We start from the raw sequence: 21,540 nt of genomic DNA, 5'->3' as shown, positions 1-21,540 counted from the left end.
TTTTCCCTGTGAGGCGCCCACTCCTGGCTTTTCCCTGTGAGGCGCCCACTCCTGGGCAGCCCCCAGGGTGAAGCCGAGCATCAGGGCCGTTGTGGAGATTAAGTAAGCTATTGCCCAGAGTTACAGAGTGGGACCTGTTAATTAGATTAGGCAGGAATTGAGCCCAAGACTTTGAACCCTGGTCCCAGGCCACATCTCTGTATCAGGGTCTGCTGCTCTAACCATTGTGCCACACTTCTCCACTAGTGATTTGGCACTGGTCCTTGGGGTCCTGCATTACTGTGGAATTTATGCACCCGGATGCAGAAGGTTTGCTATGCTTGCCATTTCTGTGTTGTGATGAAAACCAGTTGTGGCAGTTGGCATCCTTTTAGATGACTTGCTACCTGGGCTTATGACTGCATCTTGTTGACATACAGTACAGACTGCCAGATTGGGCCTGCACACCCTGGTGAATGGTCAGGAATACGGTCCTATGTGGATGGATGCACAAGGAAGCATCCAAAGGCTGTGTAGAGGCCTTGGCAGGGTGGCCGCACAGGTGGGTGGATGTGACCTATAGATTTGGGGTATAGTTCACAAACTTCTAGAATGATTGGCCTTGAGTTGTTCCTGAGAGATCTGTAAAGTGTTGTTTTTTTTTTTTTTTTTTTTTTTTTCAGACTTCTATTCGGCAATACCTGGAAGGAGGAGATAAGGAAAACAATTGTCCCACCTGGTAGCTCATCCACCTCGATTCCTAAACAAGAACCGCCTCTATCCAGCACTGACCAAACATTGTATATTACTGTACAGATTTTATTTATTTCCAATAAATGTGCACTTTTTTTACCGATTTTTTTTTTTTTTTTTTTTTTTTTTTTTTTTAATTATATATTTGAAGGCAGGAGCACTCACATTGCAATGTAAGCTCTATAATAGCTGAAAACCGCTGTGCCCTCTGTTTGGATTCTGCTAACAACGCCCCGGGGAGGGATAAAGGAATGATGGAGAGATGTGTGAATATGCATTCTGCAGAGTAACAGTCGGAACACAGTAACAGCCCCCCCCCCCCCCCCGACCGAAACCTCACTAAGCATTGGTACCTTCCTAATGTGCGCAATAGATGCCACCTCGAAATTTTACTGCAACATTTTTTTTTTGGGGGTGGGGGGGTAGATCCCGTTTTACTGGTGTACGAGGTGGTGTGGACTGCAAGAGACTCTCATGCGTCGCTAATGCTCACTAATGTGATGTCTGAATATGGCAGAGAAGCGGAGGCTCTCGGTCGATGCACACCGGTGTTGAGGGTTCCCTCCTCTCCTCCTCGGTGTTTGCACAGCCCTCTACCGGAAGCGGAATCTCTCCCTCACAGCTCCATGGATGCCGGTCCTACGAACTGTTTCGTTCCGCTCCCTCCGCCAGCCATAGAGGAGAGTGACCACACACCGCGTTGTCAGTCTCTGGTCTCAGTCTCTCAGTTCCCCCTCCCTCCTCCTAACCCCCGCTCCCATTTTAAGATCCACTGATCCCATATGATCTGACTGGAAACCACTGTGTTATTCAGAGACCTGGGAGTTCTTTCTCACCACCATCTCGTGAACAGGCCAAGACTAGGCTAAGCATTGGAGGCAGACAAGCTATAGTAGTGGGGTACAGGTGTTTGTTCATGTGTACCCCAGTGTGCAGATTACCAAATCACTATGCCCGTTTAAAACTGACTGCCCTCCCCCCAGTGTCTCTACAGCCGGAGAGCTGTACTTGAATGCATGAGGGATGGGTGTACCCCAGGTTGGTGTAGTCCAAAGGTTGTACAGTGGATCATCTGCTATTTGGAACTGGGGCCCTCTCTTGACTGAGAGACTTCAGGTGCAAGGCCTCTATGTCCACCAGATCCTACCCTGCATTTAGTCTAGGTTTGGACTTAAAAACCTTTTCTGGAAGCCAGATATCCTTCAGCAGGGCAAACCAGCATGTTTAGGCCGACTGGAGATTTATGACATCTGTTAGAAATTAGGTCTCTAGTTGGCAGAGGTATGCACCCTTCCCTAGTCAAGGTAAGTCAGTTACACTCCCTAAATTAACCTGTGCTCACTTTCTGGTAGCTTGACATAGAGCAGTCGGGCAGTGTGTAAACTACTTGTGAAACACTTGTTTACAGTAACACAGTGAATGACGCCACAAAAAGACTAGACACCAGGTTAGAAAAATAGATAATATTTATCTGAGAAAAACCAGACCAAAATGGCAAATCCACTACGTAGAACCCAAGATATGCAATGTTAAAGATTTAGGTGAAAATAGCGCATAGAAGTGCAAAGCACCAAGTCACAAGTCCAGGCTGACCACGATGGAGCGTGGGCTGGCTGCAGGGACCCGCTTGGGCCCGCTGAACACTATACCCTAAAACCTGGTGTGCAGTCTGCACAGCGTTGCTTTGTGGCGGTTCTGCTGAAAACCACAGAAGCCAGAGCACCGTAGGCCCACTGCCAGGAGTCCAGGCCTGGGGTAGCACCATTTGGCAGGGTGTATACCCATAGATGGCAGAGTCCAGGTGCTGTATCCGGTGAATTGTAGGCAGTGTTTGATGTCCCTGAGATTACAGAAGAACAGGTGGCGAGCCAACAAGCATTTGGAGACTCTTGGATGCAAGGGATGGAGAGAACAAGTCCAGTCCACACTGCAGGACAGAAGCAGCAGGTCAACACAGCAGAGCAGATAGCAAAGTGACAGTCCATCCTACACCACTGCAGCAGTAGACGCCAACACAGCAATGCAGTTGCAGAGTATCAGTCACTCCTGGCCGCACAGCTGTCCTTGTTCATGACAGTGCCCTTGGTTCCAGTAGAGATCTGCTTTGGTGGGATTTGGGGTCCCGTATTTATACTTTGGTACCTGTTTTTGGAAGGTGGGAGAAGCTTCCAGAGGGAGGCATTTGAAATGTTTAGATGCCCTGCCTCTCCTGTCCTGGGTCCAAGCTGGCTGGAGTGACCATACAGGGTTGTTAAGCTTTGCTGTCGGTGGACAGGACAAGTATAATCAGGTGAATGTGAGGCAGTGCTAAGCTCTGCCCCCATCAAGCCAGTTAATGGCCCATTAAGGCACATCTAAACTCCCATTGTGAGTAGCTGCCTAGAGGGAATACACAAAACCCAGCTGTCACCCAACCCAGACGTATATTCAGAGGCAGACAGAGGCACAGAATGGTAAAAGTAAGAAAATGCCAACTTTCTAAATGTGGGCGGCAACACTTTGCTGCTAGCCTCTGATGGAGTGAGTCTTAACTGCTGAGTCCTACTGCGCAGTTGCAGAAAAAGGTCATGTGGAAGCTTGTATCTGTGTAGCTCAGATACAAGGTCCGCCATTTGACCCTTGTAGTCCTTTTGGGGGTTCCTGTGTTCAAGGCAAGCAGGTCCAATATTTCTTTGGGCTGGTCAGAAAGTAGGGCAGTTCTTCTGACCCTTCACAAGTCCAGGACTGATTTGTGAAGAGATCTGTGGGTTCAACTTTCATGCCCAATGCCATCCTGACTAGAGAGACAAAGGAGAGGCAGGCTCCTTTGAAGCTCAGGAAGGGCTGAGTATAGCCCCCAGGCCATCCTGAGAGAGGGGGAGGGGGAGGGGCTGGGGGAGTCACCTGCCCCACACCAAGAGCCCTTTAACAAATCTTACAACAGGGGAGCCATCAGGGTCATGTGACAACTAGACACTGGCAGGACAGCCTTTTAGTTTCAGACTGGAAACTGACCAACTTTCTAACAGTGTAATTTCCAGAATACTAATATACAATCTGACTTCCCCATTAAGTTGGATTTTGAATTATGTTTTTTTTTTTTTTTTTTTTTTACTGTTGAGATACGCAAAACGTCAAACATCAAAGGAGTGTCCAGCCAGGGTGCTCCCAGGCAGACTGGGAGCCTGTGCAGGCTCTCTCCAGCCCGGCAACCGTGTTGCTGGGCTTGAGTGAGGCTACTGCGCATGTGTGTTTGGCTTGCCCGAGACGGCCGGCCACATGCGCTCAGCACTGCCCCCCCCAACTGATCGTCACTCCCGTGGCCTTGCCCTTTTACCAAGCAATGATAATAAGCTCAGTTTATTATTTTTTGGTAGAAGGTTTGCAGCTGCCAATCCTCTGTACTCATCAGACACTCGAGGGCGGGGTGAGGGGCGGCATGAGGCCTGGCAATCCTAATATATATATTTTTTTAAAGACTTTAACAATCGACGTTCGTACATTCGCGTTCCCAATGTACTGATATGGCCAATATTTTATAACCGTTGTCTTTCCAACAGTGAAGAAATTCTGTATCACAATGATAATATATTATCAAAAGTAACAAAGTAACCCTAAAAAAAAAAAAAAAAAAAATACGAAATGCAGGAAATTGAAATATAGCCATTTTTAGCTTAAGGAACGAGGCATCTCTGCAGTATTGTGGCCGCAGAGGTTTGCTCCTCAGTCTGTTAAATACATTTCAGATTACTGTTCTTATTAATATCATAGAACATTTTGCATGTTTTTGAAAAGTAGAATATTTCACGGCTGCGATGCGTTGTCACTTCCCTTATGCCTAGAAATGAGCACCCTTTTTGATGACTTCATCCACTGAGTATCAAACCCCCGATGGGTCAGACTGTTCCTCGGTGAGCCCAGGTGGAGAGACTGTGTGTGTGTCTGGAGAAGGGTCACCTGAAGAAAGCTTGAAGGAGGTGTTCGGCCCTGTCTGAACACCCGGGTGTGAGACTGAACCTGGACTTCGAGTCTGATGATCACCCGTGTCTGTGATGTCTACAAACCCACACGTCACTGTCACAAAAGTGTGGCCAGTGTGAAATGCACACTGCAGTCCTCGTAGCCCGGGTCGTAGGATCTACAAGTGGCCAGCAGAGGGCGCTCCTCGCCTGCGGACAAACTCTATTGAGCCACATTGCATGAAATGAAGAAGGGCTTTCTCTTCCGGGTTAGCAGCGGCAGAGACAGCACTAGTAGCTGAAGCCAACTCTTGTTTTTTCCTAGTTGCCCATCGTGCTGTAGAAGAGGAAGGACCCCCTGTGCAGTTATCTTCATTATCAGAATCCTCCCCCAACACCAAATAAGCCCCAGGAGGAGGAGAGAGCCTGGAAATTTCTTCACAGGTTTCTGCTCAGGTAGGAGATTGTCAGCACCTTCTGCTGTGTTTGTAGAAACAGACTGAATAATCCTGGAGGAAATCTCTGTCAGGAGACGGGCTGAGCTGGGCTTGTCTTTTCCTCCGGCCCCAGGGGTGTTTGTGATCATCATGTGTGGTAAAGAGGGAATCTCTGCATACAGCACTGCATCGAGCAAGCAGTATGCACCACTGCACTATGAAAAAATCTGTGCACGCTCCACTGCATCTTACCTCACTGAGATCTGTAACCAGTGCACTGCATCTTACTGCACTATGAGAAACCTATGCACGCTGCACTGCATCTTACTGCACTGTAAAAAATCTGTGTACAGTATCGTACTGCACTGTGAGAAATCTGCACTCTGCACTGAATCATACTGCACTATGACAAATCTGTGTACACTGCACTGTATCTTACTGCACTATGAGGAATCTGCAAACTCTCCACTATCTCATGCACTGTGAGAAACAGCTGCACTGCTTAGTACTGTATTATGAGGAATTTGTGCACTCTGCACTGTATCTTACTGCACTATGATGAATCTGTGTACACTGCACTGCATCTTACAGCACTATCTGGAATCTGTGTACTCTGGACTGTATCTCATGCACTGTGAGAAATCAGAGCATGCTGCCCTGCATCGTACTGCACTACGAGGAATCTGCACCTTACTGCAATATCAGAAATCTGTACCAGTGCACATTACTGTAATATGAGAAATCTGTGGACTGAGCACTGCATTTTATTGCACTCTGAGAAATCTGTACACACTGCCCTGTATATTACTACACTGAGAAGCCTGTGACTGCTTTTTATTGTACTGTGAGGAATCTGTGCACCCTGAACTTCTTTTTGCTGTACAATTTGTGCACACTATACTGCTTTTTACTACACTATGAGAAATCTGTGCACGCTGCACTGCTATTTAGTACACTATGAGAAATTGGTGCATAGCACACTGCTTTTTACTACACTATAAGAAATCTGTGAACATTGCACTGCCTTTTACTGCACTTACAAATGTATGTACTGATTTATACTACAGTGAGAAATCTGTGCACATTGCACTGCTTTTTACTGCACTCTTGACAAATGTATGTACTGATTTATACTACACTGTGAGAAATCTGTGCAGAGCTCTGTTTTATACTATACGGTGAGAAATCTCAGCACTGTGTTGCTTTTTTTTTTTACTACACTAAGATGGTCTTTCCCAGCAAAATATTCATGCTGCACAGTTTATACTGCACTGCAGGACCATTTACAGAAGAGGAAATCTATGCATCCTTTACTAATTTTGACTCGCACTATGAGGGGCCTCTTTAAAAAGGGGAAAACTGCACACCACATTGCTATTTACTGAGAAATTTAGCATTTACAGGCATAATCTGTACTTTATACTACTTTGTGAGGGGTTTAAAGCTATAAAAGGAAATCGATTTTTTTTGCCGTAACATGAGGTATGTTTAGAAGTGGAAATCTGTGCACTTGATTAAGCTGGCTTTTTATGGTGAATACCAATGTAGGGGTACACTATGCAAAAAGTCCAGACGATCCTTATTGGTTTACAGAGGCTTGCTTTTATAATCCCAAGTTCTCAATTTGTGGTAGTGTGGTCGAGCAGCTTAGGTTTATGTTGTTGCGCATTTGTTGTACACACAGAGTCAATAAATGACACACACACAAATAGAAATCTGAGACCAATTTAGAAAAATAACAGATTTTTATACATATTTTTACACCAAGACCATTGATATCGGGTAAGTAATTTAGATGTTATAGCTTTTTACAGGTAAAACAGTAGAAAATCGCAGCTGTCATATTCGAGGCGTGAGCCTTGAACACGGTAATGTTACCCTATGGGAGAAACACACACTGCATTGGAATACTTGCAAACGGTTTTTAGGGTCCTTCTCCTGGACTTAAGGGGCTTAGGGGACCAAAGTCCAAGAAAGCACCAGCAGTTCAGTTTTACCTACCCTGGGGTGTCCGGGAGCAGAGGTGCTGGTCGCGTTGGTAGCCTCAGGCACTGTGCGTTAAAGTCAATGGAGAAGTACCTGCAAAGGAGAAGGCTGCAAGTGGGTACTAGGGGACCAGTCTGGCAGAAACCATGGGGGGCTCTGCTCTTGAGGATCTCAGGGGCACAGAGGCATAGTTTTTGTAGACCCGGGCTGGGGGCTCGGGCGCAGAGGGGTTTTGTCTGACAAGTCGCTCGAGACAGTCTCTCTCACTAAGGTATTGGGTGGCGGGAGAGGGAGAGAAAACAAGACAGTAGGGCCCGCTCGATGATGACCTTAAAGATCCTGACGTCCCTCGTTGGTAGGTCTGTGTTGGCGGTGTCCGGGTTGGACACACAACAAGCCTTGGTGCTTGCAAGGACTCTGGTACCCTAGATATTGGTACAAGGAGGCTCCGGGAAGGCTCAGTGTCTCAAGACTCCTGGCAAGTTACTCTCTCTTTGGACCCAATGGTCAGCAAAACAGTGAACTGGGTAGATGAGGTTGGTGTCTGCAGATGCAGAGAGATGGCTCCTCCACCTCAAGGGAGATGCTGCTTGGTTGGCGAAGTTCTGGACAGACCTCCAAGGGTTTGTAGAGGCTGGTCAGCGCAGGATGAGTTGTTACTTGCGATTGTCGGGAGAGCAGCAGCCAGGCAGGGTTTGGCACCAATTTTGGTGCTGGTCCACAGTTCTTGCATGGTTGGCTGTTCCTGGTCCTACTTCTCTACCCCGGTAGGCAAATCCGATTTCTCATGTCAGGGGAACCCTTAAGTACCAAATTTAAGGGAGTTTATGGTAGTAGCTAATGGGCTATTTACCCTTGGGGTGACTACACCCCCTATATTACCACTTCTGGGGGGGAGAGGGCATATTCCTGACCCAGAGTTCCTAGTTCCACCTAAAATAAGATGGTGGAACGCTTCCTCAAGTGTCCATGTCAGTTAGCTAACCTTAGGGGTGTGACTAGCCTAGAAGTGAGACACACCTCTTGAATAACTAATTTCCCGCTTGCTCTGTTGCCAAATAGGCCTCAGGGCAGGAGGTGGCATTCCCCGAGTCTTGGGGAAGCCAGGCTCACATATCAAGGGCGAGAGATGCTTTAAAGCCTCTGGTCTTGATATGCTAAATTCACTAGCCATTCAGCAGCAGGAGATGTGATCACCTTCCCCAGGAGCAGGCATGATTTCTGGCCCTTGAGAGCGAGGGCTCCTGCCTGCAGGGGGTCAAAAACTTATCTGTGGTGGCAATATGGATGATATCAGTCAGCCAGCACACTAAGAGACTAGTAGGTTTTTCAGGGGGCACCTCTAAGGTGCCCTCAGGGAGCATGTCATTATAAATCCGATACTGGCATCAGTATGAATTTATTAAGACGAGGTGTTTGATACCAAACACCATTAGCTTCAGTGCAGCCACCATGTAGCTTGGTAATTCCTAATGACTAGTGCCCAGCACATGTCCTTAAGATGGCTGCCTAATGATTTACAATATCTAATAATGAACCTAGACATCACAGGGGTACATCTGCTCATGCAGATGTGCCCTCACATGTAATACGATGCACCCAGACTTAGGACTCCAAGGCCTGCTTTAGGGGTGACTTACATACATTACATGCAGTGGTTGTGGGCATTGCACACAAGGAGTGTGCAATGATGTGTTTTCAAAAAGGCGTGCACCAATTCACGCATTCTGCAGTGGCAGTCTGCGTGTGTTTGAGAGTGGGCCCCTTAGGGTGGCATAATACATGCTGCAGCACTTGGGGACCGTCTTTAGTACCCACTCTCTAGGTGCTCTAGATGGGGTACCATTTACTAGGGACTTACAAGGGTGCTAAAGGCCTTGCCAATAGCATTACAATTAGACATTTACCTTGTTTTAAGGGAAAGAGAACTGGGGACCTGGTTAGCAGGGACCCAGTTCACTTCCTGTTGAAAAGCATCAGTACTAGGGCAAAAAGTGGGGGTGACCATGTCAAAAAGGGGCACTTTCCTACATCCGCATGAGGAGGGTTATATAGACTAAATGATTGGCCTTTATTAATAAAAGAGGAAATCAGTACAAGCTGCACTGAAGTAGATTTGTTGCTAAGAGGAAATCGTACCACACCACATTGTTTTTTATTGCACTATATGGAATGTCTATAGAGGAAATCTGCCCACACTGTCCTTCCTTGCACTACACAATGGGGTGTTTACTGATAAGAGAAAATGAATGCACAGTGTCCTTCTTTTTACTACAATGCGAGGGGTGATCAAGGAGGAAATCTGTCCACATTGACCTTCCTTGCACTACAGGATGAGGTCTGTCAACAGTTGTGGATATAACAGGGAATATGTTTGGGCACACGCAATACAATCTGTTGCAAATAATATATGCCAACCATATATTAAGACTGCTTACAACTGCAGATAACAAAACAAGCAGAAAGAGATCCTACACTCACTCAACGTGGCAGAGAAATTGGCATGAGGGTTGCAGTCATCACGCATGTCACTGGGGATCAAAAAGTTCCTAGCTTGCGCAACAAGAATTTTCAATTTTTTTAAGGACACGGAGGTGAGGATTATGCTATCTCTTTTTTTACTGTCAACACACAGCAGCCAATAAAAAAACAACACTACATTTCCCAACAGCCTTGCAACTTCGTTATGACCCCCAATCAGGGCCCACCATCTAGTATATATATATATATCATAAACATTAAAGTCCGTCCTCTTTCTTTGCCCATCTAGTCCAAAATCAAAGACACGAACCAACACCGGCCCACGTAGTCGTAGTGCCAAACTGTGGTTTCTTCATGGCGAAGGAAACAAAACAGCACAACTGGTGCAACTCAGAACCGAACGTATTTCCATGTTGAAATTCAGTTTGCCCTGTCTGGTCCTATAAGAGATCCTCATATCTCTAAATTCGCACTGGGGCCACACAAAAAAGAGTGCCACTGGAAACCACGATTGAGCTTTCCAACATGGTGTTACCAAGATCATCTGCAGCGTCTGACGAATGACCTGGGAAAGAACTCGGTGAATCATGGAGAAAGGGGGAAACGCATAGTTCAATTCCCCCATCCAGGACTGAAGGAAGGCGTCCGAGCTACGCGCTATCGGATCCGGTCTCCAGCTGTAAAAGCGTGGGAGCCGAACATTCAGACGGGACGCAAACAGATCCATCGAACAAGGACCCCAAAGAAGATTCAGAAACTGAAAGACTCTGGGATGTCATTTTCCATCGCTGACATCTCTGCGATATCTTGAATTCCAGTCTGCTACCACATTCACTTTGCCCAGGATGTACTACGCTGTGATCGTAATTTGATGAGGTAGACAGAAGTGCCAAAAGTCTGTTGCAATTTCCACTAGAATTCTGGACTGCGTACCCCCAAGTACCTTACTGCCGATATGTTGTCCATTTCAAGAGGATACAACATTTTGACTTGACCGGCGACATTGTCTTCACTGCAACGAGCCTGCTAGAAGCTCTAGACAATTGAAGTGCAGTTGAAGTTCTTCCGGGGACCACCGACCCCATGTCTTCATCTGACCACAAGGCAAAAATTGCCTTGCCGTTCTAGGCGTCCATATGAGTCAACCTCCATTGAAGCTCTGTTCGGGCTTCTTGTGACAAAACTACTAGTCCCGAATAGGATAGGCTATTGCGTGGATGCATAATCTTCAATCTCTGAAGAGCCCTATGATGCATAATCTTCAGTCTCTGAAGAGCCCTATAATGCAGGGGCCCCGGGAAGATGGCTTGAATAGATGAAGCCAGGAGGCCCACAAATCTGGCAAGTACCGTCAAGGAAGTCGAACGAACAGACCATGCTTTCTTCAACTCCTTCTTGAGAGATAGTCTCTTTGTCAAGGGAAGTTTCAATTGGGTCGAAATGGAATCTATCCTGAACCCCAGAAAATGTATCTTTTAGGAGGGATCTAACTGTGATTTCTCTGTGTTTATAATGAAATCCAAATCCTGAAGAAGCTGAATCGTCCAGGAAAGGTGTAGAAGTACCAGACGCTACTCTTGCGCCATGATAAGAATGTCGTCGAGATTAACTATGAGACGCACACCTTTTTCTCTGAGCCACTGCATAACTGGACGCATGATCTTGGTGAAACCCCAGGGGGAGGAAGACAGTCCAAAGGGAAGAGCTGAGAACTCGTAACACCTTTTCCGCTAAAAGAACTGAAGGAAATGGCGATGAGGAGTGAAAATAGGAATGATCAGAGAAGAGTCCTTGAGGTCCAAGCAGACCATCCAGTCTCCTTCTAACAATAGGTCTTAGAGGAGATAAATGCCCTCCATTTTAAAATGCTGGTACACAATCCACGTGTTTAATTGACAAAGATTGAGTACCAAGCGAGAACCCCCTCCCTTCTTTTGGACCAGAAAGATCATACTGATAAACCCTCTGGGATGAGGATGAGAAGGAACAATGGCCCATTTTTCAAGAAGTGCTTCTACTTCTTGATCTATGAAAGCACTCTCTTGATGGGAAAAACTGAGAGGAGGGGGAATAAACATTTGTTTGGGAGTTGAATAAAATTATAGATGGTAGCCTGTTACCGTCTCTAGTACCCATACATCTTGTGTGACCAAAGACCAGTTGTGTATAAACATACTCACTCTGCCCCCCAAAACTACCTCCCCTCCCCAGAAGGAAGAATTGTTACCTGATTGAAAGGAATTCTGGTTGTATGGTCCTCCTCTGTGAGGCCCTTTGGGATTGCGGCCCCTGCAGCCTCTGCCTCTTGAGGGGTAGAAGTTGGAGTTGGTTTGGTAGCCAGAGGCTCCCCTGCCTCTATAGTATGGACAGGAGGTCTGGGGCCTGAACCGGCCTGGCGCTCGACCTCCAAAGTGTCCAGCCGTGCGAAAAAGGCCACTGTTAAATACTTTCTTGATTGAAGTTTGGGCCTTATCGAAAGCCGAGAAGGTAGCCACATATTTGGCCAGGTCTTTGACAAACCTGTCGCCAAACAATAGTCCGTTAGCTGCTGGACCAGCATCAGATGGTGCTAACTCTGCCAATTTTGGGTCAATGCGTAGCAGAAGAGATTTCCTACGTTCTGTGGAAATCGAACAATTAGCATTCCCTAATAAACAGATGGCTCTTTGGGCCCATTGTAACAGGACGTCAGGATCTATTACTTCTTGGGTCTCCTTGCCCAGTAGCGCTAAATCTAAAATTTTAGTGAGGGGCTCAGAAATGTCCAATAACTTGTCCTGACACCCCCGCCAGGCTCTATCAATGCCCTTTTTTGGGTCCTTGGCATATTTCTTCAGAAAGGTCACCATGTGAGGATTGAGTTCCAGAGTCTCCGCAACTTTGCCGGAGAGAGCAGGGCAATGGCACTCAGACCGCAGCATGTTGCGAATGTCTTTCTCAAAACTTTTTCGGAGTCTTGACTGAACATACCATGCCACTTCTTGACATGCGGTTCAGTCTGTGGACCTAGGATGTACTGTAGCAAGAGGAACAAATTGTAAATTCTTACTAGGCGGGGGAATCAAAGGTTCCTCAGCATGATGAGCTTTACGCTTATGCTTGCCCTGGGGTTGGTCATGAATAGAGTTTAGTCCTAATCAGAAGAATTTGACTCATCAGTTGTATTTTAAATAGTTTGAAAGGAAGGAGTCATTTTACTACTCTTGAAAGCCTCATACTCGTGATCATTCAGGACCGCATTAATGGTCTGTTCCAGTGGGTCATAAGATGACTGGCCAGGCTCATTTATGTTGACGTCTACAGGGGTGGGGTTCCCAGCCTGCGTCAAAGCGCCTAACTCCAAAGTTGAAAATAGGTTGCGCAAAAGGATGCAGGGCTTTCACTAAAGCCTTATTAAGTGAGTCCTGAATGTGGAAGTCTAATGCCTCCACAAGGTGCTCTTCTATGTGCTGGTCATAATGCCCAGCATCATAATCCCCGTACTGATCATCATCTGGGTATTGTTGGGCCATGTTTTTCAGTGCACAATGTAATACAATATAGCAGAGGTCCCAAAAATTTGTGCACAATTATTTATCAACAAGGGGGGGACACCCAGGTGCAACTAGGGAATTTGAAAAATTCCCGTCCGGTATACTGAGATGGGAATCAGCGAAGGAAGCACCAGAATCCCCTAGAGCCGAGCTCTAACGTGTTTCTACAGCCCCTCCAGGCGTAGAACGGGGGTCTCATGGAGCAGAAAAGGAAGCCACTTTTCTGTCGATGAAGCGTGCTTGCACAGATCCCAAAAGCGGGTCTGTGCGCATGTGTGAAAACTACGTCAGAAAGCGGACTGCTTCAAGCACTCGCGCGGCCTCCCCTTACACTCCTCACTGGCAGTAATGAAATCAGCAGGAAATCATGCGGATGAAAGGGGCACTTGCGCTACGAGCACATGAGATACAGGAATAAAATTAAGGCATACATGGAAGTAATGGCGGTAAGGAAATCAGCCATAAAATCACGCCTGTGAAACAGGGACTTCTGCGATACGAGCGCTTGAGACACATCAATAAAACTAAGGCGCCTGAAGGTAAACAAGTATTGATAAACCACAATAGCGTAAGGGAAATGCGAAAGTACTTAGCTCTGCGTTGAAGAGGCAAAGAAAGAGAACGGACTTTGATGTTTATGATATATAGATAGATATATATATATATATGTATGCACTAGATGGTGGGCCCTGATTGGGGGTCATAATGAGGTTGCAAGGCTGTTGGGAAATGTAGTGTTGTTTTTTATTGGCTGCTGTGTGTTGACAGTAAAGAAAGAGATAGCATAACCCGAAGCCTCCGGTCCTGACATAGAATCTGCAGTGCGTCTGTATACACTGGTATGGTTTTGACCTCAGGAGCGTGTGTCGCACCATGGGGTAGAATGAGTGGGGGTCGACAAGGAGACTTATGGGAATGAGTCCGCGCTCTGTGCACCATCACAGGGCTTCTCTAAGAGTGCATCCCGATATCAGAAATTGAGTACTTGCGGGAACCCTTCACTTCCTCCCTGTGCAGTGCTGCACTCTCCACTTGCACCCAGGCCTTTTATAGATAACACTCATGCAGAAGTGGCGGGTGGGTTGCAGCCTTCCATTTGCGGGTCATCAGTCGCTTCGTCAAGCTAAGGGCCAGGTCTGTAAATCGTGTTGCTGTACTGTTTTTCTTAGTGCGATAACTGAGATCCAGTAGACACACATCCCAGCATTATCCCAGGTGTGTAGTGACATCTCTCCAATATTCTGCCAGCAACGGGCAGGACTAAAGCAAAAGCGGGGACAGGCAGCTTTGGTACGGTTAAAATAGTGATTCATTTTGTGGGGAGGTAAATAGGCTCTGCGCAATATATAAAACTGCATTAGCTTAAACCGGCATAGCGGCAACATTAGAGTAGGATAGGCTAAAAATCGCCTGCCATTCTTATTCTGTGTAACTGCTTTCCAGGTCTGAGTGCCAGTGTTGGTGCAGCGCAGTGCGGGGTAGTTGTGTGCGTGTGCAGAAAGCAAGCCAGCCACCGAGTCAGATATCTGGTCCTACCCAGTACGCGCAAGTATTGCATAGTAAGGTGCTGCAGGGGCTCCTGCTGTATGCCTCCCCAGGATTGGGCAAGAAGCGTGCAAGAGGAAGTGACCCGGCGGAAGCTCAGAATCAGCCAGTAGCTATCCTCTATGGGCAGGAGGGCCCGTCTCGCTATAGGTCACCTACACTGTGCAGTCCCGCCTCGTGCCGGGGCCCCAGTATGGGGTCTCTTTACTGATAATAGGAAATTAATGCACGGTGCGCTTCTTTATACTGAAAAACGAGGGGTGCTCATGGAAGAAATCTGTCCACACTGCTGCCTAGTACCACAGTTTTGCTAGATATGAGGGTTGTTTAAAGAAAGAGAAAATCTGTGCACACCCAAACTTTCCACTCAAACAATCAGAGGTATTTACAAAGAAAACATCTTCCCATGTACTTCTTTTTACTCAAGTGAGAGGTGTATCAAACAGGAAATCTGTGCCCTCTCCACTGCTTTTTACTTACAATGTGAGGGAAACATACAAAGACAATCTGTACTTAGTATACTGCTTTTTATCAATACAGGGGCGTTTACACTAAAGTGAAATGTGTACACACATCACTGTTTTTTTACTGGAACAACGGGCACTTACAGCTAAGAGGAAATCTGTACAAACTGCACTGCATTTTTACTGAACTATAGTCCTAATTCTGAGGGGATCGAAGATATGAGAAGATATTGGGGCCTGATTTAGTGATTTCGGCAGATGTCATTCACTCCTCAAAATCCTGCTATTTTGAGGTATGTGTCCTGTTGTAGTAAAAGACTAGTCATAAAAAGTAGTAGCGAATTGCGTACAGACGTTTTGAGACCCGTCTTTAATTTTGCATTACAACCCATATACTAATAAATAACATTGCAAAATCTCCAGTCACAGGAGTTCACCGAATAGCATACCTATTGAATATTAATGAGGCAGGTCAATGTTTGCAATCATCTGTTATTGGCTGCAAACACAGGGACGGTGGCCTGTAAGAAACTGCAGACCACCATCATTGCATTTTCATACCCGAATGGGATGACCCAAAGGGGACAATGTCCAGCTGGGAACAGATTCCCGTTTGTAAATCAGATACCACCTTCTTTGTGAAGTCTCTAACTGTTCTAGAGTTTACAACAGCAGTTCTGGTTGGAAAAAACACAGGCATTCCATACCAAATGACATTTAGCAGGGAACACGCCATTCACACCCATCCCAATTGTGATTCGGTATGGGTCGATAAAATAATTTTGCAACATGGAAATGCTTTTTAAACTCTCAAAATAGGTTGAGTACTTACTAGAAAGCTATTTTGCGATCGGAAACCTTGTGATTTTGTGAAACGCCAGGTTTGCAACTGCAAAATTGTGTGATCCGTTATTCCCATAGTTTATAGAACGGGCGAAATAACCTGAGGAACCCTGAAACTGGGTCTTTTCTGCAGGTTTCTCCAGTCCCAGGAATGTTTCTGCTGGCAACCACCTGCCATGAGTAGGTAGTAAATGTGAGTGTTGGGCAACATGGTGGTGTGGGTGCCAGGGACAGGGCTGGCTCCTGGCTCTGTGGGAAGGGGTTGGGGTGGGACCATTGGCGAGCCTCTCCTCAGTGCCTCTGTCCTGGAGCCCCAGTGGGTCACAGGTGAGTTTTCACACCCAGTAATATTGGGCCTGATATCCCAGCACTTGATAATTTCATGGTTGGGAATACATGATCACTAAAAATCATCTGGGGCCCTATTACTCCTCCACCCCAATGCTTAATTTAAGCTAGTGGTTGCTGATGGGGGGTACCAGCACTTATTTGTGGAGACTGGAACTTATTTTTCCTCTTTACTTATTTACCAAGCACAATTACACAGAGTGGAGAAAAGGAGGAAAAGAAAGACTGCAAAACAGCCACAAAAGGAGAAAGCAGGAAATTGCTGGTTTGGGATAATGGGGGAGGGAGTGTCTTAAAATGACCAGCCTTGGCATTCCATGCACCGATGTTTAAGTGCACCGGCAGCGGGCTTCTAAGCAGAGTTTTAGGCACCAGCACTTTTTCTTTCACAAATTAAGCACTGCGCCGCCCTCACCACCCCACTCCCCATGGAGAGACAGTGCAGATTGCACTGCTTTTCATCACACTGAGAGAGGCGTTTACAATATTGGAAATCTGTACACACTATGCTGCTGTCTGCCTCACACCGCCATGGGCGTTTAGAGCTAAAGGCAAATGACAAGCGCAAAAACACTTTTCTGTCAAGCACTCATTCCAGTTTTGTAATTGCACTGCACTAAGAACCATTGCAGGATTCCTTTCTTGAAGATGAGCTGTCTTTTATTCCAGAGGGGCCACTGTGGTTGCACATGTGACTATATTCTTGTCTCTTGAGGCTTCTTTTGTTCTATCGAAAATGTTCTCCTGTGGTTCATAACTTTCAAGTTTGAAGATTCACATACTCACTTATCTTTTCCTTGCTACAGTTTCTGTGCAGCGCTTGAAATGTTTCACACACACCCTGCTTTTGGATAATTGTAACAGTTTCAGTATTTCAGCTCTCTCATGGTAGCTCAAATGTCTCACAGCTGTCGAATCTCCTAAAATTCTAGTTGCTAAATGTCTACCACATGAGTTCCCTGTTTTCCTCCTTAAAATTGTATTGACTTATTTATTTATTTATTTATTTTTGTACAGGATCACTAGATGATGTAGCATCTTGGCTCTTGACGCAAATTCACAGAAATCACACCTTTCATGCAACAGATGTATTTTCAGCAGGGTCCACTTCTCGAACCAGAACTTTCCAAACCTCTTACTTCAAAGTGGTGTCCAAGCTTTCAGGTATGGCTTTTAGCACTTGCTGTAAAATGGCTGCCATGATGTGTCTCAAGAAACTGATCCTCTTGCAAAACCTATTGTTCCTCTCAGGATTTCGGCCGCATTGCTGTTGGCCTACCACACAAGTCCATCCTCATAGTGCTATCCAGACACTTCTTGTCCCCCAGAGGTTTTACTGCAAGACTTCATGCTTCCCTCATGAGAGTTCACACTAGAGTTCTCGGTGGTGGTCGACTTACCTGGGGTGCAGTTCTAAAAATGACGCCCAAGATTCCACATGCTGATGGCCAATCAAGGATCTGAAGATGCAATAATGCTGCTACTGAGTTCCTGAGATACTGCTTCAGTGGCTTGTGGTGAGGTATAGTTAGGACCAGCTGACCAAAGACACAGCTTCTAAATAGCCCAGGCAGTATCCTTTAATGCAAATGTCCTTGGAAGGATAACTAAAAATGCAAGACTGGGCACCTGCACAAGCAAGGCAGAAGCCATACCAGTACATGGCATTGCGCAAAGTGCTACCAGAATCCTTCTGTGGTGTGAGCGACAAACACCCTAAACAACAGACACACACATTACACTCCTCTGTACCAGTGATGACATAACACACAAGTCATGTGATGAAACATCAATGGACAGAGTCCTGTAAGGAGAAGAAAAGCAAAGCAAACCTTAATTATAGAGGAGTAGGCCATGTAGTGCATTGTAGGCAAGGACACTGACATAGTGGGGTGGGACATCTTGGTATGAAGAACCATCCATATGATGATCAATTGGTAACCATCAGAGGGAAATTGGAGGCCATCCTAGATCAAGTTAGGTATAGGTAGGCAGTGCTGAAGTAGTGAAGGAGTCTGAACTGTGATTGCAAGTGTCCATTGCGTACTCATGATCTCCTTTATCCTTATGCTAGCAGACCATTCCATTAAAGGGGTGTGCTGTTGACAGCAACTGTAGAGTAAACATGCCTCCTAATCAGTGCAGCAGTGTTTCTCTTCCCCTTCTCCTTCCCCTTTCCTTCTGATTTTTAAGCTTGGACCCTCGTTCATCTGGGCCTATTGTAGAGGAACAGGGGGCGAATACATGGAGCACATGAGGTAGAAGAAAGATACTCTGACACACTCCCGCTACAGTAAACTTAAGAGGACAATGAAACAGACACCGGTGGGTGTCTGGTGTGTGGAATCAGAGGGCAAAGTACAAAAGTCTGGATCTTTGGTGCACACAAGATGAAGTAAAGGTACTCTGGCACAATGCTACTGTTGCAACCTTAGGTGTAGGAGATAATCGGCGCGTGTGAAAGGATCTACCTTACTTCAGTCCTGAGCCTGAGTCCAGCCGTCTAGTGTTCTCTGATGAGCTTTATGGGGTAGAGACCGCTGAGACCAGAAACCTGTGACCGCTGTCCAGTCCATCACAATCATTCTCAGAGTCCTACGAAAGAAGAAATGAGTTCTCCCTCCATATCCTGTGCTACTCAGAAGTGTGCCCGCTGCCACTCACCATGTCTAAGACATTCTGACTCCATAGAGGCCATCTATACTGCCTGGACTGTCTCCGGTGCCATCTGGTGGAGACTACCGTCAGTGTTAATTACAAGCTTCTTCATGAGGCGTGTGCGTATGTGTGTCCACCGGCGTCGAAACCACCCAAGTTTAGTATCATTCTCCTAGTCAACACATCCGCCCCAGGGACATTCCAAGTACTGTGTTTTAGGTGCTCTTTGCTACTATGTTATTTTAGCCACACTACAAAGGAAAGGAAAATCTCTTTTCCCAGTGGTCAGCTCCTTGGAGAGTTGGATGAGAAAGGTCAGCTTCTTCTTGAGGTATAAGGATTCTTCGTCCCTCAGAAAAACGCAAACGGAACACTGTCTCCTCTCTCTGGACACCTTGCGTAATTTCCCCTGCACTACCCGCATGCCCGAAGTTGATGGGATTTTCAGTCAGTATTGTTACCCTTATAGTGAATATTTCAGTTTCTTATCCCATGTACATGTGTACTTGTACATTCATTCACCTCCTCAATTTCACCAACATAGAGCGTATGCAACTGCAACTCTGTGGTGTACCCTACTCTGCACTACACAATATAAAAACGGAATTGTTTAAGGTGTTCTCACCAAGTAAGAGTCTATAGCTGCACTGCAAATCTCAATTCATCATTATCTATCATTCAGTTATACGCACTTCACAGATTAAATTTGTATTGTAGCTTTTCAAGCACTTTTCTCAGAAATGATTCTGTATAGGTCAGTTGTGTCACAATACATATTGTTTGATCCCTATTAGGAATGCCTTCTGCATGATGTATAGACACGGTCCTCTGATCTGAGCGCCGAACTCTGTGCATTTGGTGTCCTTGCTTTTAATTTTGGCTCTGGCATCATGCTAATTTAAGAAAATTAAGCAATTTAAGTCGGTTGTAGACTTGTCTGGTGACCTGGAATGGTGCACCAAGCATGCCCTCATTGCTGACAGTGGACTACTGTCCCTGTTGTCTGTTTAGCACGCAGAGCAGTGGTGACATGTTTTAAGGATCAACAGTGTGACCAGATCTTTTTATCTGGGTCACGGAGTGGGGCCCTGCCGCCTGACCCGCATAAAGCTCCGCTTCTGTGCGCTTGCCCAGTCCCTTGGGTGCGTGTTAAGCAAGTTGTGTGTGCTCAGCGTAGTATGTGGATAGCATGTGTGTCTGAGCCAGGGTCATGGACAACAGTTGCATCCGTTTCGGATGTCCTTGGCCTGACCTTGCACAAGGTAGAGGATGAGGACCGTACTCCCAGTTCTCAGTAAGCGGAAGGATATTACATTCCTGTAGCTGGGGTGAGGAGGCCTAGACACTGAAGTGAGGGGATTGGAGACAGGGCTTCTTTAAATATTCTGTGGGGCTTTTTGGTTAGCAAGGAGCTGTTGACTTGTCTTCCCTGGCACTGCCATTTACTGGATGGTTGGGGTGAGGAGCAGGGATGCAGACGCTGTTGTGAAAGGTGACGAAACCCTTTGTCTTTCTTTAATTGCTCCTTCAGTTGGGCTGAAAACATCCTGGCTCAATAACCCCACAACTCTTTGTGCTTCTGTTGTCGGTGCTGCAGGATGGGGATAACCCTGTTGTGATGAGCATCATTCTACACAAAGGCTGTGTCTGGAAAGGAAGCTTGAAGGAACCGCAACCCCAAACCAGTTCTACATTTAAGATAGTGGATCAAAATCTTCCTCCTGAAAGTTGTGTATAAAAGTAAGACCCAAACCACCCTACTTCATTGCAGTTCTGTAGGATGAAGGGATCTGCAGATTACTCAGAACTGCTGTGCATCCATGGCTGTTGTTTGTTTGACGACCAGTCTCTCAGAAGTCAGGAACCCTCGTCTGAAGTCTATATCTCTTGCTGGGGGAGCTGTGTACATGCCCTGAAGTCACTAGAAGCCCACCTGCCTTCTTCAAGAGGGAAGGAGACACTGGCCAGGAAGGAGTGAGGTCCAGCATGTCCACAGTGGCTGTGGGGGCATCCAGATGAAGTAGAATAAACAAGAGCGACCCGGAGTACCCTGGTGCTCACCAGACTCTCTCTTTGGTTCCTGACAGGAACTGAAACCCTTTAATTGTGTAATTATCAAAGGCCCTCTCAGGCCTGTAATTTTGTGATCACCAGTGGCCTGAGTAGGACTGCATCTGACGAACTGCCGAATCCTGTGAATTGATGAAGGCCTGTGTGTGGCTGCATTTGCTGACTGTCCATTGTGAGAAAGTAGCCTCTTTCTAGCATGGTTACCCCCCACTTTTGGCCTGTTGGGGAGTGTGTGTCAGTGTGTTTTTACTGTGTCACTGGGATCCTGCTAGCCAGGACCCCAGTGCTCATAGTTTGTGGCCTAATGTGTGTGTTGTCAGTAGTGCTTGACTGTGTCACTGAGGCTCTGCTAACCAGAACCTCAGTGCTTATGCTCTCTCTGCTTTTACATTTGTCACTATAGGCTAGTGAATTAATTTACCAATTTCAATTGGCACACTGGACCCCCCCCTTATAAGTCCCTAGTATATGGTACATAGGTACCCAGGGCATTGGGGTTCCAGGA

The 21,540-nt window shown here is 46.3% G+C and overlaps 2 protein-coding genes across 2 annotated transcripts in view; both read left to right on the top strand.

Annotated features, from left to right (window-relative positions):
* PIF1 (PIF1 5'-to-3' DNA helicase) overlaps window positions 1–833 on the top strand; it is a 28,022-nt gene extending 27,189 nt beyond the window's left edge. The window contains exon 13 of the mRNA XM_069227780.1: window positions 663–833. Coding sequence (XP_069083881.1) covers window positions 663–722 — 60 coding nt within the window. The 3' untranslated portion in view covers window positions 723–833. The remainder of the gene's footprint in view (window positions 1–662) is intronic.
* A 4,109-nt stretch (window positions 834–4,942) lies between these two features.
* The window catches only part of LOC138287387 (zinc finger protein 665-like), a 34,908-nt gene continuing 18,310 nt past the window's right edge, over window positions 4,943–21,540 (top strand). The window contains exons 1-2 of the mRNA XM_069227779.1: window positions 4,943–5,126; window positions 17,325–17,471. The gene's annotated coding sequence lies outside the window, so the exon portion shown is untranslated. The remainder of the gene's footprint in view (window positions 5,127–17,324; window positions 17,472–21,540) is intronic.

The sequence above is a fragment of the Pleurodeles waltl genome, chromosome 4_1, assembly GCF_031143425.1.
Source record: "Pleurodeles waltl isolate 20211129_DDA chromosome 4_1, aPleWal1.hap1.20221129, whole genome shotgun sequence".
Classification (NCBI taxonomy): domain Eukaryota; kingdom Metazoa; phylum Chordata; class Amphibia; order Caudata; family Salamandridae; genus Pleurodeles; species Pleurodeles waltl.
This window is presented reverse-complemented; position numbering and strand designations above follow the sequence as displayed.